The sequence below is a fragment of the Apteryx rowi genome, unplaced genomic scaffold (assembly GCF_003343035.1).
Source record: "Apteryx rowi isolate R43461 unplaced genomic scaffold, aptRow1 scaffold_194, whole genome shotgun sequence".
NCBI lineage: Eukaryota > Metazoa > Chordata > Aves > Apterygiformes > Apterygidae > Apteryx > Apteryx rowi.
In genome coordinates, this window is record NW_020448241.1 from 694,889 (window position 1) to 714,134 (window position 19,246).

The following is a 19,246-nucleotide window of genomic DNA, read 5'->3' on the forward strand; positions in this document are numbered from 1 at the left end:
GTTGTGAGTCTCCAAGGCAATCATTTTTTCATTTTATGAAAACTCTGAAACTTCCTTCCACCTTCTACCAATAGTTTAAAAATTAATTGAACCAAAAATTTCAGTCTTCCTTTAAACAACTATTCCCAGTAAGAACTAACAACATGCATCCTGTTTTCAACATCTTTTACTCTGTAGATATTTTTCATGTATTTTACAGACTGTTTAAAATGTTCATGGAATCGAGTTTCTGGACTTACTACTTCAGAGTCTGCCAAGAAGCAAGGACAGCCTGTGTATAATATAAGATTCATGATGGTCACTATAATGTTTAATGTCTGCAAGCAGAAATTGTGAATCAGACTACAGAATTTTAAAATGCAAAGTGGGCAGAGAACTTTGCAACAACTGATTTATTAACCCATAATGCACTAAGTTCTAAAGTGTATTTTACTGCTTTTTAAAAAATTTTATTCCCCCAGGCTTACCATTTCATAAATCATTGTCAGAATTCTGAGATTTAAATTTTCAGTGCATCGGTATAAAAATTTACAGTATGGTTAAATTGTCCAAATTCATCAATAAGTATTCCTAGTCCCTGCAAGAACCACACGCAACTTTTGAGGCTACCTCAGGAAACATGACAGTAAATACCAAGACCGTACAACAATACTGGAGAAGGTAAGCATAATCCTCAGTGGCAAAAAATGAAAATATTTAGTCTTGGCCAGCTTTAAAAAAGTGGGAGACTAAAACTTAAATGGGAATTTTCCTAGGCTCTTTACACATTCAGAAATAGGTAAACAAAAGCGCCCTTTTCTTTCCTCTGAAAAGATGCAAACCAGCTACTCCTGTTGTCCCTAAAAAATACAATGAAAAACTCTTGAAAATAAAATTTATTTTCTTAATAAAAAGTTTAAAACAAACGGCAGAGTATATTCTTGGTAGAGAGGAAGGAAACAGAAGAATTCTCAGAATAATCAGCTTCAAGCTTTTTACAGATTAAGTATGATTTTCATATTGGACTTCAAGTGCTCACATTAATACAGTAAAGGTATTACTTTAATGCCAAATGCAGAGGCTATTAAAGTACTGTTACATGAATTCTAAAACAGATTTTGCTACTTTTACTACATGAAAATACTCTCTAATTCTCTAGTTCTCGTATTCACTAACTTTAAAGTATTCTATGGCAACTACTTGGCATATGTAGAAAACATAGTATTAGCTGAAATGGGCCCCTCACATCATCAAGCCTAGTCTGCTGTTGTTCCACACAAGTGAGTTCCTGTCTTGAGCCAGCCAATCCCATTGGAAAATTGAGCTTCATTTAACCCAGAATTAAATGCTGAATGAGCCCCAGCAAGCTCTAGTATCTATTCTCATTGCTGGAGGTCTTCTTCAGTAAAGCACTCAAGGTAAAATCCTTCCCCTTTGAAACATTCCCAAATGGCCACCTTGTTAACTAACCTCAGATCAGCAGCAAGATGTTTCCCATCAGCCTTGTATGCTCTTCTCCCCACCTACGTAAAACTACTCTTTTTGCAGCCCTGTGGCATACCTATCTGAGAGGTGAGAGCACCACTGGCATGCTGTGAGTGGCCTGAGCTGGGACATCTGTGAGCAAAAGGCCTAAATCTGAGACAGCCACTGATGTTCCTCTTCTCTGATTCTCCTCTTCCTGTGTCCTCAGTAGCAAAAAAGGCACATCCAAAGACTAAGTATTTGACTTATCTTGGATGCCTTTTTCTCCCTGTTGACGAGAACCCAAGAAGAGCAGCTCAGCTTCAGATGTCAGATCTTTAGGTGGCTAAAGAGCAGAAGAATCATACCCTATGTACAGACCCTGCTATCTGATCTCTGTCCATCCTTGAATTTACAACCAGGAAAAATCTCTCAAGTGAGGTTTGTTTAATTCCACCTCCCCCTCGAGTCCTGTAAATCTTCACATGATTAAATCAACATTTCAAAAACTGGCTGATAAGTGTTTTTAAATAGAAGGGTTTTGGCAGCCTCTCTCCTCATTTTCTAATGACGATAACTCAAATGCTTTTAAACAAATCAGTGGTGATATTTTATATTCTGAAAGGCTAGGGTTCACACCTCTGTAATCCAGAAGACAAGAAATAATTAGTTATTATTTTGTGCTAGAAGCACTCAAAAAGCGAAGCCATAAAGTGACCATCCTACTGAAAATGCAGCAGTTTTCTTCATGTAAATACAGTAAGATACTGCAGAGAAATGTTGTTTCATGCTTTGTCCATGAAATGATACTATTTAATATCACACTAGCTACATTGATGTGGTGGTGGTAACTATCATCAACAAGATCCCAAACTGGCAAATTGGGGCCTCAAAAGGAGACAAATAATATTTATCTTCTAGATACACACCACAATCTTTTCCTTCTAGAAGTTCAGTTTCCAGAAATGAGCAACATTAGCCATATAATCAAGCTGTCTTCTGATAGCAAAAGTGAAACCCAAACTGAGGAGATACAAGTTCACTGTTAAAAATGAAGGGTGCATTATGTGGGATTCCCCTGAGGGTGTCCTACTTTCAGAAATACTCACTAATCAGATTACTTTCAGAAATCAATTACTTTCAGAAATTTTCACTAATGACCTGGACATTGGAAGAGAATAAGCCTCTTATAATCCACAAAAATGAAAGTGGGAGGAAATGTCTCCCAGATTGTCGGAGGACAGACTTAGAAATCACAATGATTTGGTGGGATGAAATGCCCAATTTCATGTAACAATATGGAAAACGCTACTAACAGACACAGAACCTGGCAAACATCAGGTCAGACTGCAAGGCATTTTTTTTGTTTAGTCAGGCTGATAATTTTACAAAATTTCATATTTGTTTGTTGGTTGAATTTAGACCAATTACTTAGATATTTTAAATCACTCCATGTTTTTATCAACATGAGGTATTTAACATGCACATGTGAAAGGCAMAGGAATAATCAGCTCCACACCTATAAGGAACATAGCAGTCAAGCAGCAAAGGATCTTGACTATAGTAATGCACAAAATATATAGTTACAAAACAGATACTTATCACAACAGTGCATAAAACACAGGGTGAAACCATCTTCCCGGTCTCAGCTGGGTGCACTCCACCCAGTTTTGGATGCTGCCTTTCCAGAAAAGGTAGAAGGCAGTTGGGAGGATCCAGGGAACCAGAATGGTCAGAAGTCAAGAAAACACTATTTGTGGAAAAAAAAAAAACACCTGACTGAACCCTGGGAAGCTTGAGAACATTCTTTCAGTTTAAAAAAAGAGCTACTGTAATGGAGATGTTTTGTTTTCCATGTCATAATGGATAGGAAATACTAGGCTAAAATTGCAGAGGGAAAGATTCAACATTCGTTAGGAAAAAGAATCCCTTTGCAATACAGTAAAGAGGAAAAGCGCTGTCTGGAGGGATTGCAGAATGCCCACCATTGGAGGTATTTAAGGACAGATATGGCAGGTATAGCTGCTCCAGGTTTAGAGAAGAGAGAGATACTGGACAACCTCTTGATTTCCTTTCAAGCCCACAGGTTCTGTGAAATGCACGGCACACACAATTTCACCACAGCCTTCAGAGGGGCCAAGATTTTATAACTGTCTAGTCTATATATGTTGCCTTCCTGAAGTGGAAAGGTTTAGGAAACAATTGAGCAGAGATTAAGAAGCCTACACATAAGCACCCTGTGCCACTTGAGGTGTCCAAGAGTATCCAAGAACCTCCATAGGGCTGTGAGATAGGACACCAGCCCTACAGAAGACCTGTGACCCTCCAGAGCAGCAGCTAGAGGCTAGAAGGAAAAGCAAGTCAGCCTCAGTTGAGGTTGGGACCCTAGGAAAATGAATGAAAAACTACCCTGTGATATTTACTTCATAGGCTTTCATGACAACCTTTATCTTAAATCCAAGAACTGAAAGGGCTTCTCTTTTACAAATAGTTAACCAAGCCAAACTGCTTTGTAACAAATTTGGATTTTCCAGAGTCTCTTTTGCAGCAAAAAAAAAAAAAAAGATCTTGCAAGATGCTGACCATTCGCATTAAGAATCCCATCCCTGCAGGTTTTAATACCTTATCTTGCTTCCCACGACTAACAGTAATTAAAATGGAATGCATTTTTACATAGCAACACTACAGAAGTTCAGCATGTTAATAGTTTAATAAAAGTACACTCCTCCTATGTTTTTCCAAGCACTAATGACTCAAGTCCTTCCTGCATATGTTTTAACAGTTGCCTTAGAAAGAACCTGAGAGCCACACAGAGCAGATGGTACCACCTGGAGATGTAATAAATATAATCTGACTTTATCCCTCCTCTGTTCTCCCAGGCTTTCCAGTACTGTGTCATATTCTTCTGACTTAATTATAAACAATCATAAAAAGAGTTTCAATTTTTTTCAGAATGGAAAAAAGTATTTTAAAATTATATATTTCAAAAGAACACATGCACACAATAGCTGGTCAACTTTTTTCATTGTAGGTGTCTGTTTCCTTTCCATTTCAGAAACTCTTTCTGAATAGGCTAAGTCCCAGCTGCATCTCAATGAAAAGAGGAATTGTCACAGTTCTACAAAAATCCTAGAGAAAACCAGCTTCCTCATGTCTTGTGCAGTGGTCAACTCTGCGTGTGCCTTTAAAACAATTTTCAGTGAGCTTGTAATGAGAAGATTTATATAAATGATTAAATATTTCATATACTTTTTCCAGGTTTGAAACAAAAGTGACTGTAAATATATATTTTAGATAGGAAAACCCTCTTTTTAATGGGAAATGATATGGTAATTTAAAAAAAGCAGTCTGTTTTTCCTTCTTGTACCAAAAGAATTTCAAAATAGCTATATATGCTTGTTTAAGAAATGTGAGTATATTATGCTTTAAAATGAAAGCACATTTGGAATGGGGAGAAAAAATGTGTAAGCACAAAAAAGGCCTTATGATATTGCTATTGAGACATATCAAGCCAAGAAACCAAGAAGCAATCACGTATCCTTCAGTATGAGAACTAGAGAGTCCTAAAGGGCTTGTACGGTATTCCCTACATCACATGTGAAGGGGTCTACCACTTCTGAGTTGTCTTTTCCCCAGGACAGTATCTCTGCAGCCAGACTCAAGACAGGGCAGAGGCAGGACACAGCTTGCTTATGACAAGCGATGGGAAAATTAAAGGCAAATCCCAGACTGGTTACATGACATCTAGCAAGAGAATTAATGTGGAATACAGAAATAACAGGAATATATTATTATATCCACAGATTCCTTGCTCCATGACCTAACCTGAAGGTGCCTCTGACAGCATGGCTCCACTGACAGCCACCAACTTAGTATTGCAACTGAGGATACTCTGCAAGGAAAGTATTTTGTAAGAATGGTCATGTAAGAAACTCCCTTCTGTATTTCTTGTTGCTTGTAAAAACACCATTTAATCCATACAGTTCAGGCAAAATCAGATTACCTTTGTTGACAAAGACACCCAAAGCTATTAGAAGCAAAATAAAAGTAAGAAAATAACTTATAATATTTTCATTTCTGAAATTTATCTCTCCTTTGCATTTTTAGCAAAGGTTAGAAGCATGTACAATGAAAATCAATTAAAACTAAACATTGCAACAGCATATTTGTTGGTAAAAATGAACTCACATTTACAAACACTAACAGGCATAAAACTAAACTAGTTTTATTTTTGTTGACAGCCCATATTGCTTGCTGAATTGCTACTCAGTAAATGATTCAATATTTGGCTTTCAAACACTGCAGGCAATTTTTTCTCCTCCATTTGAAATTTAAAATCAGAACACAGAGTTTTTGTATCTTTTCATTTTTATTTAGAATTCAAAAATACTTTTATAGTAGAGTTTCTTTTGCTCATGAGAATTGCAAAGCTTTGTTTTATAAAGTTTAAATTTTGAATTAAAGAAATTTGCACAGGAAGAAAGATACCTACTCACAGTACTTGTTTATCCAAGTTAGTCTTTGGATCAGTAATTTTCTTTTTAATACAATAGTCTAAAAAACATTTTTTATACATGCAGCTGAATACGCACACATACATGGCAGCTAGGAGGTAGTGAAGCAGCTCCTATCTGGGGGTGATGATTTTCCCAGATATGCACTTGCTTTTGAAAGCTTACAGAAAGTCCTATTCAGATAAACACGTATCTTAAAATTTGACAATGATATAAAATTGTAGCCTGACATATAAGCTGGAGTATCAATAATGTTGTCCCCCAACTAATAATTTTTAAATGTAACAGCTCTCTTATGTCTCAGGACTGTCTCTAGGCCTGGATCCAAAACAATGAAGCACCAACCAATTTAGTTTAAAAAAAAAAAGGAGGGGGGGTGAATATATACAGAAGATGAAATGCTGTTCCACAAAACATTTCATATATAAGGCATTTGCTTGAAAAGACAATCAGGTAATATATTAGCCCCTGTCTCGTCCAGCTTTTCCACGGTTCCCTCCCCAGCCACGGAGGGAAATTTCCTGCTAGGGATATAAACTATCCATACCAAAGCAGAGGTGGCTAGCCATCGAGAATAGAAGCCAACATGCTTAAGAGTGTGTTTTTGAACACCACTGCCTAGTACTCCCAGCCAAGCTCATCCTGAGCTAGCAGCAGAGCTACCGCCGGGGAGCCTTGGAGGCAGCTAAATGGCAGCCCCTTCCCTGCAGACTGCGCACAAAATGCTGACACCCCACAGCGGGGAGGAGCGCAAACGCGCCGTCAGGTAACCTGGGAAGGGACTCAAATGAGAATTAAAAATGAAAAACCAGACTGTAAACACCAAGCTCAGAAAAAGCAGCCATTTCATTACTCTGCTACAGTGTCAGAGCATGCATGGGCTGTGCTGTGCAGAAGGAAGGATGCCTAAAAAAATAGCAACATCAGCAAATGCTCTGGTTTGTACATGACTGATAGTGGATGCAGTAAGTTAGAAAAACATCCTCCTTAGTGTCCCAGAGGGTGCTGTACTTTGTGCTATTCACCAGCCTCATAAGGAATATTTCTAATGTGAAACATTACCTGTCATTTCTCACAGCCTCACTTATTTAAGATGCTACCAGACATGCACACCTTTGCTAACCTGAATAATTCCAGAGGGGAAAATACAGCATCTTAACGGCCTTTCCCTTGCCTCTTGGTGCAGATAAAACTAACTAGGTGGTCAAATGACAGGACATCACTAACGGTATCCTCTCTAAAATGGAAAGAGGCTGTGAGAAAGGCAAAACCATCCAATTAGTTTCAGACACACATTGCCAGCAACTCAAGTATGCACAGTACAGCCTTAACACATTATTCATCCAAACTCCCAAGTTTCCCTGCTGCTTAAACCCTGTCAAAGTAAAAAGATACTCTATCCAAAAGGCAAAGAAACAAAACCTAGAAGTGGTACACAGTGTACCGATTTATAATGTTGCATTTAATCAGGAAGCATTGATCTTTCTGAGAGATACCATTCGAATCACACAGTAAAACCCTCTCATTAAAGAGAGGCACTTGTGTCCAGGGCAAGCATTCCTCTACCCCATTTCAGAATCTGAAATACCTGACCTTATTCAGAGTACACCCTTTTACTAGTCCGACCTCCTTCTTGAAGGCAAATGCTGCCTAGGATCTCCCACAGATATACCTCCCTGGGCACAGTGTGTGAAGCCTGATGTGTTGCTAGTCATGGGAGTCCTTGAACCGTCTGTCCTATTTTGTGAAACGTCTTGAATTTCTACGACTGGGCAGTACGGGAGAAACTGCTTTCGGTTTCTCTTATTATTCTCTTACTGGTTGCTAATTTTTTACTGGAGAAAAGAAAAAAGTCTCATGCCTGGTACCTCACACCAAGCAGATATTTAACTTCAGTGTCAGTGCCTAGTTCTCACTGAAATCAAGGGGAGCTTTCCTGAAATGCTTTGCAGGGGCTGGACCTCTCTCTGAGCTGCAGAAATGAGAAACACCAGCATCAGCTCCTGCTCCAGCCTTTGGCAAGTGTCTTCAGTGGTTTAAGGTAAAGAGCCAAGTTTCAGAAACTGGAATATGAGGCTGTCGTCTTCCTCTAGGACAATGCAGATTAGGCTGAGTGGGACTAAGCAAAGGATTCCTGCAGATGCCACACACCTAAGCAAGGGCTGATAGTGATGGACCGAGATGCCAGGGAATACAGGTGAGCATGCCCACTCTTAGGAGGTGTTGCAAAACCTTTTCAACATGACACACATCACACACAGAACACTGTCACATCCTCGTAAACACTCCAGTGAAAAAAGTCCATGCAACGAACAGAAAAGAACGCCACCCCTTTCAGCTCCCCCCAGTGGATAGCCGTTGACTTACTGAAATCGATTTAAGGCTTTATTATAGTTGTCCACCCTCTATAGAAGATACTCCAAAGTTACAGTGGTGGGTAGCAGCATAAAACCCTAAAACTCATGTTAGCAGGAATTACACTAAAAGGAAAGGGACAGAAAGGAAAAGGACAGAAAACTTGTAGAAGCACAGAGAGGATGAAGAGGTCAGGAACGATGCAGAAGGAAATGGGTCTGAACAGTGAGAAAACAGCAGAGGTGATTTTTTTCCTCTTCCACATACCTTTTCATACTCAAATATAGGTGTATTTTTTTTTTTATCCACATCCCTGAAGAAATCTTACTGAGCCTGCAAAATCGCAGGGTCCCTCGCACCCTGTTGTAGCTCCCAGGCATGAGCTACATGGAACGGGCGCCTCTTTGCTCCAACCAGCCCCAGAGCGCATTTAACCAGGCAGCAGAGCTCCTGCCTGCTCACAACAGCAGCAGAGACTCCCACTGATGTTCTGGCTCCCCAAAGACTGTTTCAGGGAGTAAGCAGGAAGGTGCAGGTTCCTCTGTGGGTAGGTCAGTGGGGGCTGCAGCCAGTTACATTCCTCAGAGAACTAGTATTTGTTTCCCCTAAATGCTAAACGCTTAGAAAAGTCCTTCCTATGACTACTTTCTCACAAACCACAGATGCCTGTGAAAATGGAAGAGCAACCTTCAGCAATACTTTTGGATAATAAAGCAAGAAATGAAGCATGCTTTCCTGAAACAAAACCCCAAACCTCTCTGCCAAGAAGATCCTAGGTGCTCTTTGGCATCAAGTGGTGAAACCGATGTCAAAGCGCGGAGGGACATGGGCCTGCGGGACCGTGGGCGTTGGAGGCACAGTGCACAGCTGTCTCACTCTATTACCTCCAACCAGGAGAAGACAAATCTGAAAAGGCACCACTTGTCCTTCATGCCTGAATCATGGAAACGTAATGCACTGTGCCACAGCAATTAGCATGTTCTCTGCGCACAGACTGCTTTAGAGCAACACAGTGAGAGGGGATATTTGGTGCCACAAGTCTGAATATCGTCTGCCGCTCTCATAATCTCAGGAGCAAACACACAGACAAACACAAATATCCCACAAGAGAATCTTCTTTGATTAGAAAGCCAGAGACCATTACAGGACAGTGTCAATATGGAACAACTAAATGATTTAGGAAAAAGTCATTTGCATCACAGAAATAAAATAATCAACCAGTTAAAGACTAGCAGTGCAATGTCAATGTGATAAAACAAGACAAAAAGAAGCAACTGAACACACAACAAAGTTAAGGTCCTAGCAGATAACCATAGGAAAGAACAACCCATACTTTTGGTTTACCATGATATAACTAGCCATTGCAGCCAAGCTGATACACAGAATTATTCACAGTGTCAGTAAATTCTTGCAGTATCCATTTAAGGCATAAAGGAGTGATTAAAAGATAGATGGCAGATTCTTAGTCGTTGCAAATCCGTGTAGCTTTGTAGGAAGTCAGTAGAACTCTGTTAAATTATAGCAGCTGAGAACAGCACCCGAAATAAAGCATGGAGCTCCTAGTCTGTGGCGTGGTGATTTGAAAACTTTCCTTCAAAAGAGGTCGGGAGAAGCATGACTGCACGTTACTATTTGATTTAAATTTGAGAGGTTTTTAGAAGTGGGAATGTAAAAACAAAAAGCTGAGAAAACAAACTTTTGGCAACGACATTTGACTCATGGCAACAGTTGCAAAGGAGCTGTATCCCTTGTTCCACACAAGAAGCAATAGGAATGATTAAGCTTTAAAACACATACACATAAACACAAGAACACATATAATCATCCCAGAGTTTAGAACTATGTAAGGATCACAAATGTGTAAGGCAAATTAATGAATTTAAAAGGTTCATATGATACCATGTCACAGAAGGTTCAAGGAAGGTCAAATCTTTGAGAGAGGTTAAAACCTTTCTTACAGGGAGAGGATCCTCTCCTCCTCCCCCAGTTTCAATCTTTTGTTTTCCCAGAGCAATGGAGGTGGCGGGGGCAATGCCGTAACACGCACAAGTGCACCCGTCGGGGCAGCAGGCTTAGCAGTTAAAAGCAAATCGTGACCCTCCCAGTTCAGAAATTGGGATTTTGCACTTAAGAAGAACACTTGCGCGAAATCCCTAAGTTTTACTGGTTACAGCCCTGGAAAAAGCCAGTACTGCATACAGAACATTGTAGCCATAGCAACAAGCAATTCAACACTTAAACTTTTCAACAGACTAAACAATATTTTCTTTCCGCTTTTATAATTTCATGGTTAATAATTCACCATGAGCACTTCACTTGTTTAGCTGGGCATTAATGTCTCAAAAATAAACTCCCATTAGCGCTTCAAACAGGAAAACCTCCTCACCTAAAAAAAAAAAAAAAGTATGTATATATAGGGAGATCACATCAGATATTAAACTTTTCTGTCCCTTTTTGGATCTCAGTATGGAAATGTGGAGGAGAGCCCAAGTTCTGGCCCGTTAATCCAACCACTAGCCTTTTCTTAGTATTGTGCAATGTAAAATGTCACAGCCGGAAGCCCTAAAGCCTTAAAATTGAGATTTAAAATACCAAATAACTTAGGCTCCGCAACAGAATCTCTGAGGAATGCCCTAACAGCACAGACACTCCTACAGGAAGTCTTCCCCTTTTCATGGATTGAGAGGGGTTTTTTTTGATGCTATCATCAAAAACCCATTTGAAGACCAAAACTGAAGGCTAAAAATAATTAGGATAACACATTCTCTTTGGCTGATGAAATTTAACCCTGTTAACTAGGCAACTTCATGTCACACTCTCTAAGATTCTAATGTTACCCTAATAAATGTATGGGTTTTTTTGGAAAGTGCTGTAGATGAATGCAAATTATATCATGCCTTTTTCTTCTTTTTAATGGCATCCAGTTTAATTTTGTAAAAGATTTTTCTCAAAGGCAAGAATTTGAGATCTCTTGAATCTATTGATTAAAACACAAAGAAAAAGGAGAACTGTTGATCTCTCCCATGTAGACTAAATAATGTCAGTGCTCAACAGGGGTGCTAAATTTAAAGTTTAATCGATTTATTTAGTTAGGCAGTTAATTATCTGAAGCTTTCACTACCCTTTTCTAGCTCTTCACCATTTTTATACTTCCTCACCACAGTGAAGAATTCGAATCTGAAGGAACCAGACAGCACAGAACCTTTGAGAGCGTCAGCGGTCATCTTGCCTTCCTTGCCGCTACAGATAACTTAATTGTAGCATAACCCCACAATTCATAGATGCAGACTTTGTTGACTGACCCCACAACTCAAGCGCGGACTGAACTTTGGTAGCAACACGTGTTGAGAAGCTCCAGAAATGACAGTGAAGGACAGTGCATGAAACAGACATGGAAATGTGTTTACACATTCAGGAGGAGCAGGGCCCTTCCTCAATCCCTGTTTATTTGGATTATTTTTGACAAGTAGCACTAATTTCTATGGAGTCAATGTGCCATGTAAGAGACAGTTACTCGGCATTAAGATGTTATTTAACCCTGCTGGTCACATAGTGGGGTTTGTTTTTTTGGGGGGGTTGAAATGTTTTTGGAACTTCTCCATCTATATATACCACAAGGGGAGGTACTGGGGAAAACATACTGTCTTTTTAACTTCTTACGTATTCTTTGCTCTCTTGTGACCTTTTCTGCCTGAATGCTACACACTCACAGTCTGACCTTGCACTCCAAGATTTCCCGAGTGCTTTTTACAACTCAGACAGGAGTTGGTTCTCAGCTGGAAAACTTACTAAATATGTCCTGAGACATGTGTCTGTCAAAAGGGGAGGATTCTGATCAAGTGGAAGCAGGAAAACAACAAGGAAGCAAAATCCCTTTACAAGTAAGATTTACTAATAGGATGTGGTTGGTCTACGCTGTGACCAGCCTACAGGGCAAGTGTTTGGTGATCTATGACAGGTTGTGCAGCACTCTGTCAGATTATTAAGCCCTATACATAAGACAGATCAAAGAGGTCATTTTTGATGCATCTCTAACAAGAGGGATTTGGTCAAATTTAGGGGATGCTGAAAGACTTTTTTTTACGGAAAAAGAAAAAAACAACGTTACAAGAACAGGACTCTTGAAAAGCCACAGAAATATGCCATACTTACTTTTGTCTTCCTGGTTTTCTTCCGCTGCTTTGCCTTCCTCCTCCTCCTCCTCCTCTTCCTCTACCTCCTTCTGTTGTGCTTCTTCGTGGTGATCGGCGGCATTGACTGAAAGACTCTGACAGCAGTGGTTGAACCCACTATCCCGAGGCAGAGTGAAACTTCGGGGCTTTCCCCCATTTCCATTTAGCACTTGCAACCGCTCCCCCTCCACAAGGGGGAAGGGGCCATAGTGATCTTGCAGGTGGCACTTCTGGGTGGGCAGGGTGGACTGCCGCCGGTGCTCAGGGGAGACCACGGCTGTCTCGGAGAACACCGAGTCCTCCAGTGGCAGCGTCTGCAGGTAGTGGAGTCCCGAGCTTGTCAGCGGCGTCTCTATGAGATCCTGCCAGGAGCGCCGCTGGCTCGCCGTCTTGCGCACCGGCGAGTCGGTGGCGCTCCCCGCCGCCTCTGGGCGAAACTCCTCGTGCGACGACTGTGACTGGGAGGTCTCCGTGGACGAGAGGCGGCTGTGCTTCGGCTCCACGTATGGGCTCGCGCAACTCATCTACAACACAAGTGTCAGAGAAATCTTCAGATTGCCAATACTGCTAATAGTCACATACTTTCTACTGTTATTGGCAGTACCCAGTTTAGCAATGAAGACACAAACTTACCAGACTAACCTGCCCTGATCATAGCTTTGGAGCATGCACAAATTTACACATGCAACTACTGTGGGCAACACACTGATACACTTATTTATGCAGAATGTCCCTTAATCAATAAATCAATCAACATCATAAGCCAACACGTTTTTTTTGAAGAATAATATGCACAGTAAAGCTCTATGGAACACACAGAAGAGAAATTCCTGGCCCATTAATATTGTATTTAAAACGCTGTCCAAATGCCTATTGTTGTCCTATTTTGTTAAAAATTTCTTTGGAATCATGTTTGCATTGCTTGGGTACAGTTCTGCTTCGGGAAGAAAAAGTATTGCATTCAAATTAAACATCATGAACACTCTCTCCCCCCAGACTTTCCCAATTTTTCAATCCAAATTTTTGCTTTGTTTTTATATATTCAGGTAAGATGCATTAGATGAGTATAGGGATGTGAAAATTAAATTCCTAATTTAGAATAAGTTAGCAGTCCATACTCTGGCTTTATATTAACATCTGCTGCAAGAAGAAATTAAAAAACAAATACCCTTTGTTCTAATTCATAGATAAGCATACCTTTTCGGGAACAACAGAACAACTCATATCACCATTTAGGATATGAGTGAGAACATTTTTATGTTGGCATTTCTCTAGAAATTTAAGTGCAATTTGTCACTGTAAAGCTTCACAGCACGACTGTTTTACCTTAGGAAGAATCTGTGCTGTTACCAAGGTATAATGTTCTGATAGACTACATGATGACAGGGAGGTAGAGGTTTTGCATGGATGAGTAGAGGGGTCTGTTTTATACCGAGAATAGAAAGACAGAATTTTCTAACTTAGTCCATTTTGTGCAATGACTGGGATTATAAATCTGAGTTCTCTACACACTGGTGGAAGTGGCCATGATGGCTGTTGAAGTTAGCAATGCATGTTGCTTAGCAAATGCCTTAAGTCAAGTGCTGACTCAAAAAATACACTGAAGAGTGCCATAATGTGTGTATGCATGTGTTTTAAATGGGAGAGCAGGTAAATGTGACACTTGATGTAATCATTCCTAAGGAGATACTGGCAGGTGACTTACCGAAGGAGGCCGTGGGTATGTGTCATATGGGGGTGGTGGGCTGTCTTGCTTGGGTGTTGATGGAGTGTCGGCTTCCTCCTTATCACTCTCACTCCAGTAATCTGCAAGTTACACATAGATCAGATCAAAAACTACTGACACAATTTGATAAATATGCACATCAGAGGCTGGTTTTCACAAAAACAACTGGAAACTCCATCCTAGATGTTACCAAGAGTTAAGCATTGCTGAACGTTGACTCTGTAAATGTTAGCCTCTGTAATCTGGAATTGTTTTGAGCCAAAGGAGGAAAAATTCAAAACATTATGGGATATATTAAGCCTAACGCACCATTACAGAGATATTAAACAGCAGTCTGCCACTGAGCCGCAAATATACACGGTTGTGTACAGCTTATAAATATAACATGCATACAAAATATGCCTAATACAAATATCTAATTTTCAGATATTTAGAAAACAGTCAAGATTGAATGTGTATTGGCTGGAATATACTGAAAATATATTTCAAACAGAAAAAGTGAAAAATGCAACTGACAAAAATCTTGTTGACTGCAAATAACATTAACAAATGTAATTAACACCAACTGACAAATCAAATAAGTAGTGGTTATTGCACACATCCAGTATCCTACCAGTTGCCCAAGCTTTTCAATTAAAATTTCTAATAACAAACAGCTGCAGGCAAAATTAGACAGAAAACTTTATATCATCTGTCTGTTTTCGTAAAAGAGCTGCTGCCCTGTTATCCAAGCAAGAGTATAAAGATGATTTGATAAGGAAAAATATCATAATGATATTTAAGGAAAAAGTTCCAAAAGATGGATAAGACAGATTAAATGCAAAGGACACAGAGCTTGGGGGCTAAATTTAATGTGATACGAGGCTTAATTTTGTCATGAAATCAAATCTTAGTCAATCCCCTTTCATACGTTTGGTAGCTTGGCCAAAGGGGAAAAACACATGGATGAGTGTACCACATTGTAAGTTAGACTTATTCTGTTGCAAATATTTTTGAAGTAGAACAGCAGCTAAGTAAATGGACACCATACCTAAATATTTCTTACAAAAGTAAACTATGAAACTTCCAACTCAGTTCAAGATGAACAACTTCAACATTTCTACACAATGTAAAACTTACGTAAACATTTGTTTTGTCATCTCATTTCTGCCTGTATTAGCATCTAGTATTTGAGTAAATTGTTGTACAACAGAACAGTATAGTTCATACTATTCACAGACTAATCATAGGCAATTTTGACTTTGCCCAATAAGTGTTCAATAACTGCATCACTTATTACTTTCTCTTTGATACATGAGGAGAAAAAGATTGATTTTTGCTTCATAAACTATCTATCTAAACCAAAAAAATTTGAAACTGTTCCAAGTTGGCACAACATATAATTTCAGCTTTAATGAATTTTTGCTATCATTATGATTATCGTATTGTATGATAAAAAAACTACTGTACCTATTGTCTTATTCAAGATTTAAAACTAAGATTGCTTACCTTAAAATGACACCCTCTTGAAACAGTTCTCCCTAAAGTTCTATATATTTTTAGATAGTTGTAAATCGGGGAGGGCAGCCTTATTAATTATTATTTTTTTTACAAGCAGTAACGATTCTGTTATAACACTGGCTCTCTTGATTTGCTTCCTGCAAGCATATAGCTGAGAGGAGATCTCTTCAAACAGTATAATAAATAAATAGCACAAATAAAGTTTTCCTGAGCCATAAAAATCAAAAATTCCAAATAGTTCTGTCTGTGTAGAAATCCCCAAATAGTTCATTTTATGTGAACAAAAGACTAAGAGAAAATATTTTATGTCACACTCAGTTTTAAGAAAATTAGTTTACAGTAACTCAAAAAAAAGAAAATATTGGCACCCAAGAATGTTTGTTCTTATTACAACAAAGTCTAAGAGCTATGCGTGGTGAGAGGCCTGTCATAATTTTGTCATTCAGTGAGATTTCTGCAGATTTAGAGCTCAACTATTTATTCTGAAACTAAAATTTAGCAAAGTCTCAGTGCTGCTTCCAATTCTGGCTAAAAATACAAACAAGTTCATGGCTGGCAAACCCACATACAACAACAAAACACAGTATGATCGTGCTTTTGTACACTTTACCTCAGATAAGAAATTCTGCTGACAACCTACAGTATTTGTCTCAAAAAATTCTGCAGTTACGAGGACCATGAAATGAACAAAAATAGCTTCCCACCATTTTAAAAAATGTTTTGCTTTTGGCAACTGAGTCATTATAGTCTGTCCAAAATGTGTATTATGCTATCAAACAGTTGCCATATTTCTCTCCAAAGAGTTTGTGCAGTTCAGTGATGGACAAGCTCAATTCATAGGGCATACCTTGAAAGCTTTCTGAATGAGCAATAGACTTCTCTGATTGTATATAAACTAACGCTGGCCTGCCTTTTGCCAATGAATTATTTTCTACTTATATAAGCAAATATTTTTTTCTCAGATTTTATATGACTGGAAAGTATGCAACTTCCCCATCCAAAGAAATCCCTTGCCACATTTCTAACATTCACTGTATTTAATATGGAAAGTTGATGGTATTTTTATAAATACTGTTCTGTACATAGTGTCACATTTTCTTCAGCAATACACCCACAACTTGGTGATTCGTGCATTTCTGAAGCACTTGAAATATATTTATGCACTTTAGATTCAGAACTGTTCAACTCTTAATTGAAACAGGTTTGACAACTACTGTTGAATTGTTTCAGAGGTATTATAATGCCTTGCTGCAAGGGACTGAACTGAACAGAAATAAAAGCTCTTTTGTAAAATCAAATATGTAGATGACATTTGGTACAGTTACTGAATATAGAAAATTCCAGCTTCACAGTTTTTATAATTCCAAACCACTTGAAGTGATAGAGAGGTTTGCTAACTTGATGCCTCTGCTAATTAGGGACACTACTGAGCAATTTAATAGCCCTTGTGCTGGGAACCAAGGATAAGCACCAGAGGCGTAAAAACACTGTGTTGCAGCAAGTGGGGAATGTGATACTGATCCCCCCACTAAACACAAATATGCAACACATAAAGAGGATATAACTTTCTCTACCTCCATATGATAAATCAATTCTAGTGAATGGCATTAGAGAGGTAATAAAGAACTCCCTCATTGCCAGGGATATCATTCTTATAGCAAGTGGAGTCTCACTGGTGATCTTAAATAGGGAGCCATTCAAGTAAGAGGTATCATGAGGCCTGAGTGCACGTGATCTCATGTCTAAGAACTGGATCATCCGTTATTCTACTGTCTGGTGATTTCTTGGTAGGAAAAATATTTCTCCAAATCCATCTGGATTTATAAAGGTGCATCATGTCTGCAGTTGTGCACTTGGCATAACTGTTCATACACCTTTTCTCTTACTATCCCAAATGTTACTGTAATTCCAGTGCCAACTCGATGTCAGTAAAAGCTTGAATATGGCTTTGGATGCTACCATGGAGGACTTCCTAGAAGACTCTAACATGCAGAGCTTCTTCAAGACCTCTTCAAGCAATGACAAATGGTATATAAGTCCCTCAAAACTGGTTATTTCAATACTGCCTCAGAAACAGAGTCCCAAACTGATTTTGAAGTTAAGCATATTTTGGTGAGGGCCTGAGCACATGACTGGAGGAGCAGTGAGCATGGCTCTGCTGCCCTGTGCTGTGTGAACTCAGGGGACCTGGTGTTATGAATGACATGACGTGGCCATGGGCCACACTGAACATTAAACAGGCAGCAGGCAACACTCCTGGAATAAGCAGCTGCACTTAATGGAAAATATGATTAAATATGAAGCAACAGCACACACAAACTAGTGTTCTGAGAGAAGGACAGAACGCCCCCAAACCTTCCCACCCACACTGCTACCTTCAAATTAGGATAGCTGTGAGCCATTGCTCTTCAACCATGCTGAACCCTCTAGTGTGGTCTGTGGTGAGGCAATCACTGTATGAATCAAGGCAGACATCCTTTCTGATGCTGCCTGTTAATCTCCTACCATTAGAGAATATTTTAGTCTCCTGATGTCTCTGCCTGGCTGCTGGAATCACCCTTGCTTCTCACTGGGGAAATGAGTTTTTCCAGAGTCTCCCAGGAGAGGAGCATGTAGCAACATATTCCAGAGGCAGACCACACAGATCTTCCTCTGCACAGTATCACACCAGAAGGACAGGGTGGAGGCTACTCTTAGGCTGTTGTCACAAAAGTTGCTACAGACCCATGATTTTGGGGGCAAGAGGGACACCATGTGGCAAATTCTGAAGCCTAGTGACAGCATTCTGAATACAAATTCTCTCTGAAAATGGCTGGAAATATAGTCTTTGTAAAGAAAAGACTACATTAAATACATTTCTGCTGCAGCTCAGAGTTGTAATGTTTTGGGGGCAAAAGACAGAACCTCACTGATGAAGGCTGTGCAGTCATAGAATTAAAAAGTGATGATCTGACTCAGCTGTCAGCATGCAGACAGGTATCTGGAAAAGCTCTGGTTCATCACAACCAGTGCAATTTTCTGGTGCCTCCTGCCAGATACAGTTGTAAAAAGAGAGTATGGATTCACAAAGCAGCTGTTTGCCAAACCAATTAGTTGTATAGAAATACTTCTGTGAATCCATGTCACTGGCAATTCTAGGAAACAACATGCCCAACATGATGGAGCACTGCCCCATTCTTTTTCCTACCTATGAAAAGGATTTCTACTGCAGCAAACTAAAGGGAAGAGACTCGTTATTTTATATATGCTGCTTTTTTTAAACCCATGTTATACTAGACACTAAAAAAGCAGAGGAAAGACATTGTAAACCTACAACTGCAAATTAAGTGTTTCACTGAAAAGGCCAGCAGAGCTCTAGCACACACCTCAGTCTAATGAAAAGAGCAGAAAAAAAAATTAAGTGACCTTAAGATTAAAGCCTTTAAGGGAAATTCAATTATGCCAACAGGCTTTAGAAGAATGGTTTTGTTCTTGAGACCTATTTGATGCATTCCTGCTCCCTGTGAATTCAAACACCAAGTGCAACATTTTTAAAA

General features: G+C 39.4%; 1 protein-coding gene across 4 annotated transcripts in view; it reads right to left on the bottom strand.

The window, feature by feature from the left end:
* CNKSR2 (connector enhancer of kinase suppressor of Ras 2) overlaps positions 1–19,246 on the bottom strand; it is a 217,540-nt gene that overhangs the window by 27,414 nt on the left and 170,880 nt on the right. For all 4 annotated transcript variants that reach the window (XM_026062859.1, XM_026062858.1, XM_026062857.1 and 1 more), the window contains 2 exons: positions 14,190–14,290; positions 12,465–13,008 (listed from right to left, as the gene is read on the bottom strand). In XM_026062859.1, the coding sequence (XP_025918644.1) occupies positions 12,465–13,008; positions 14,190–14,290 (645 nt within the window). The remainder of the gene's footprint in view (positions 1–12,464; positions 13,009–14,189; positions 14,291–19,246) is intronic.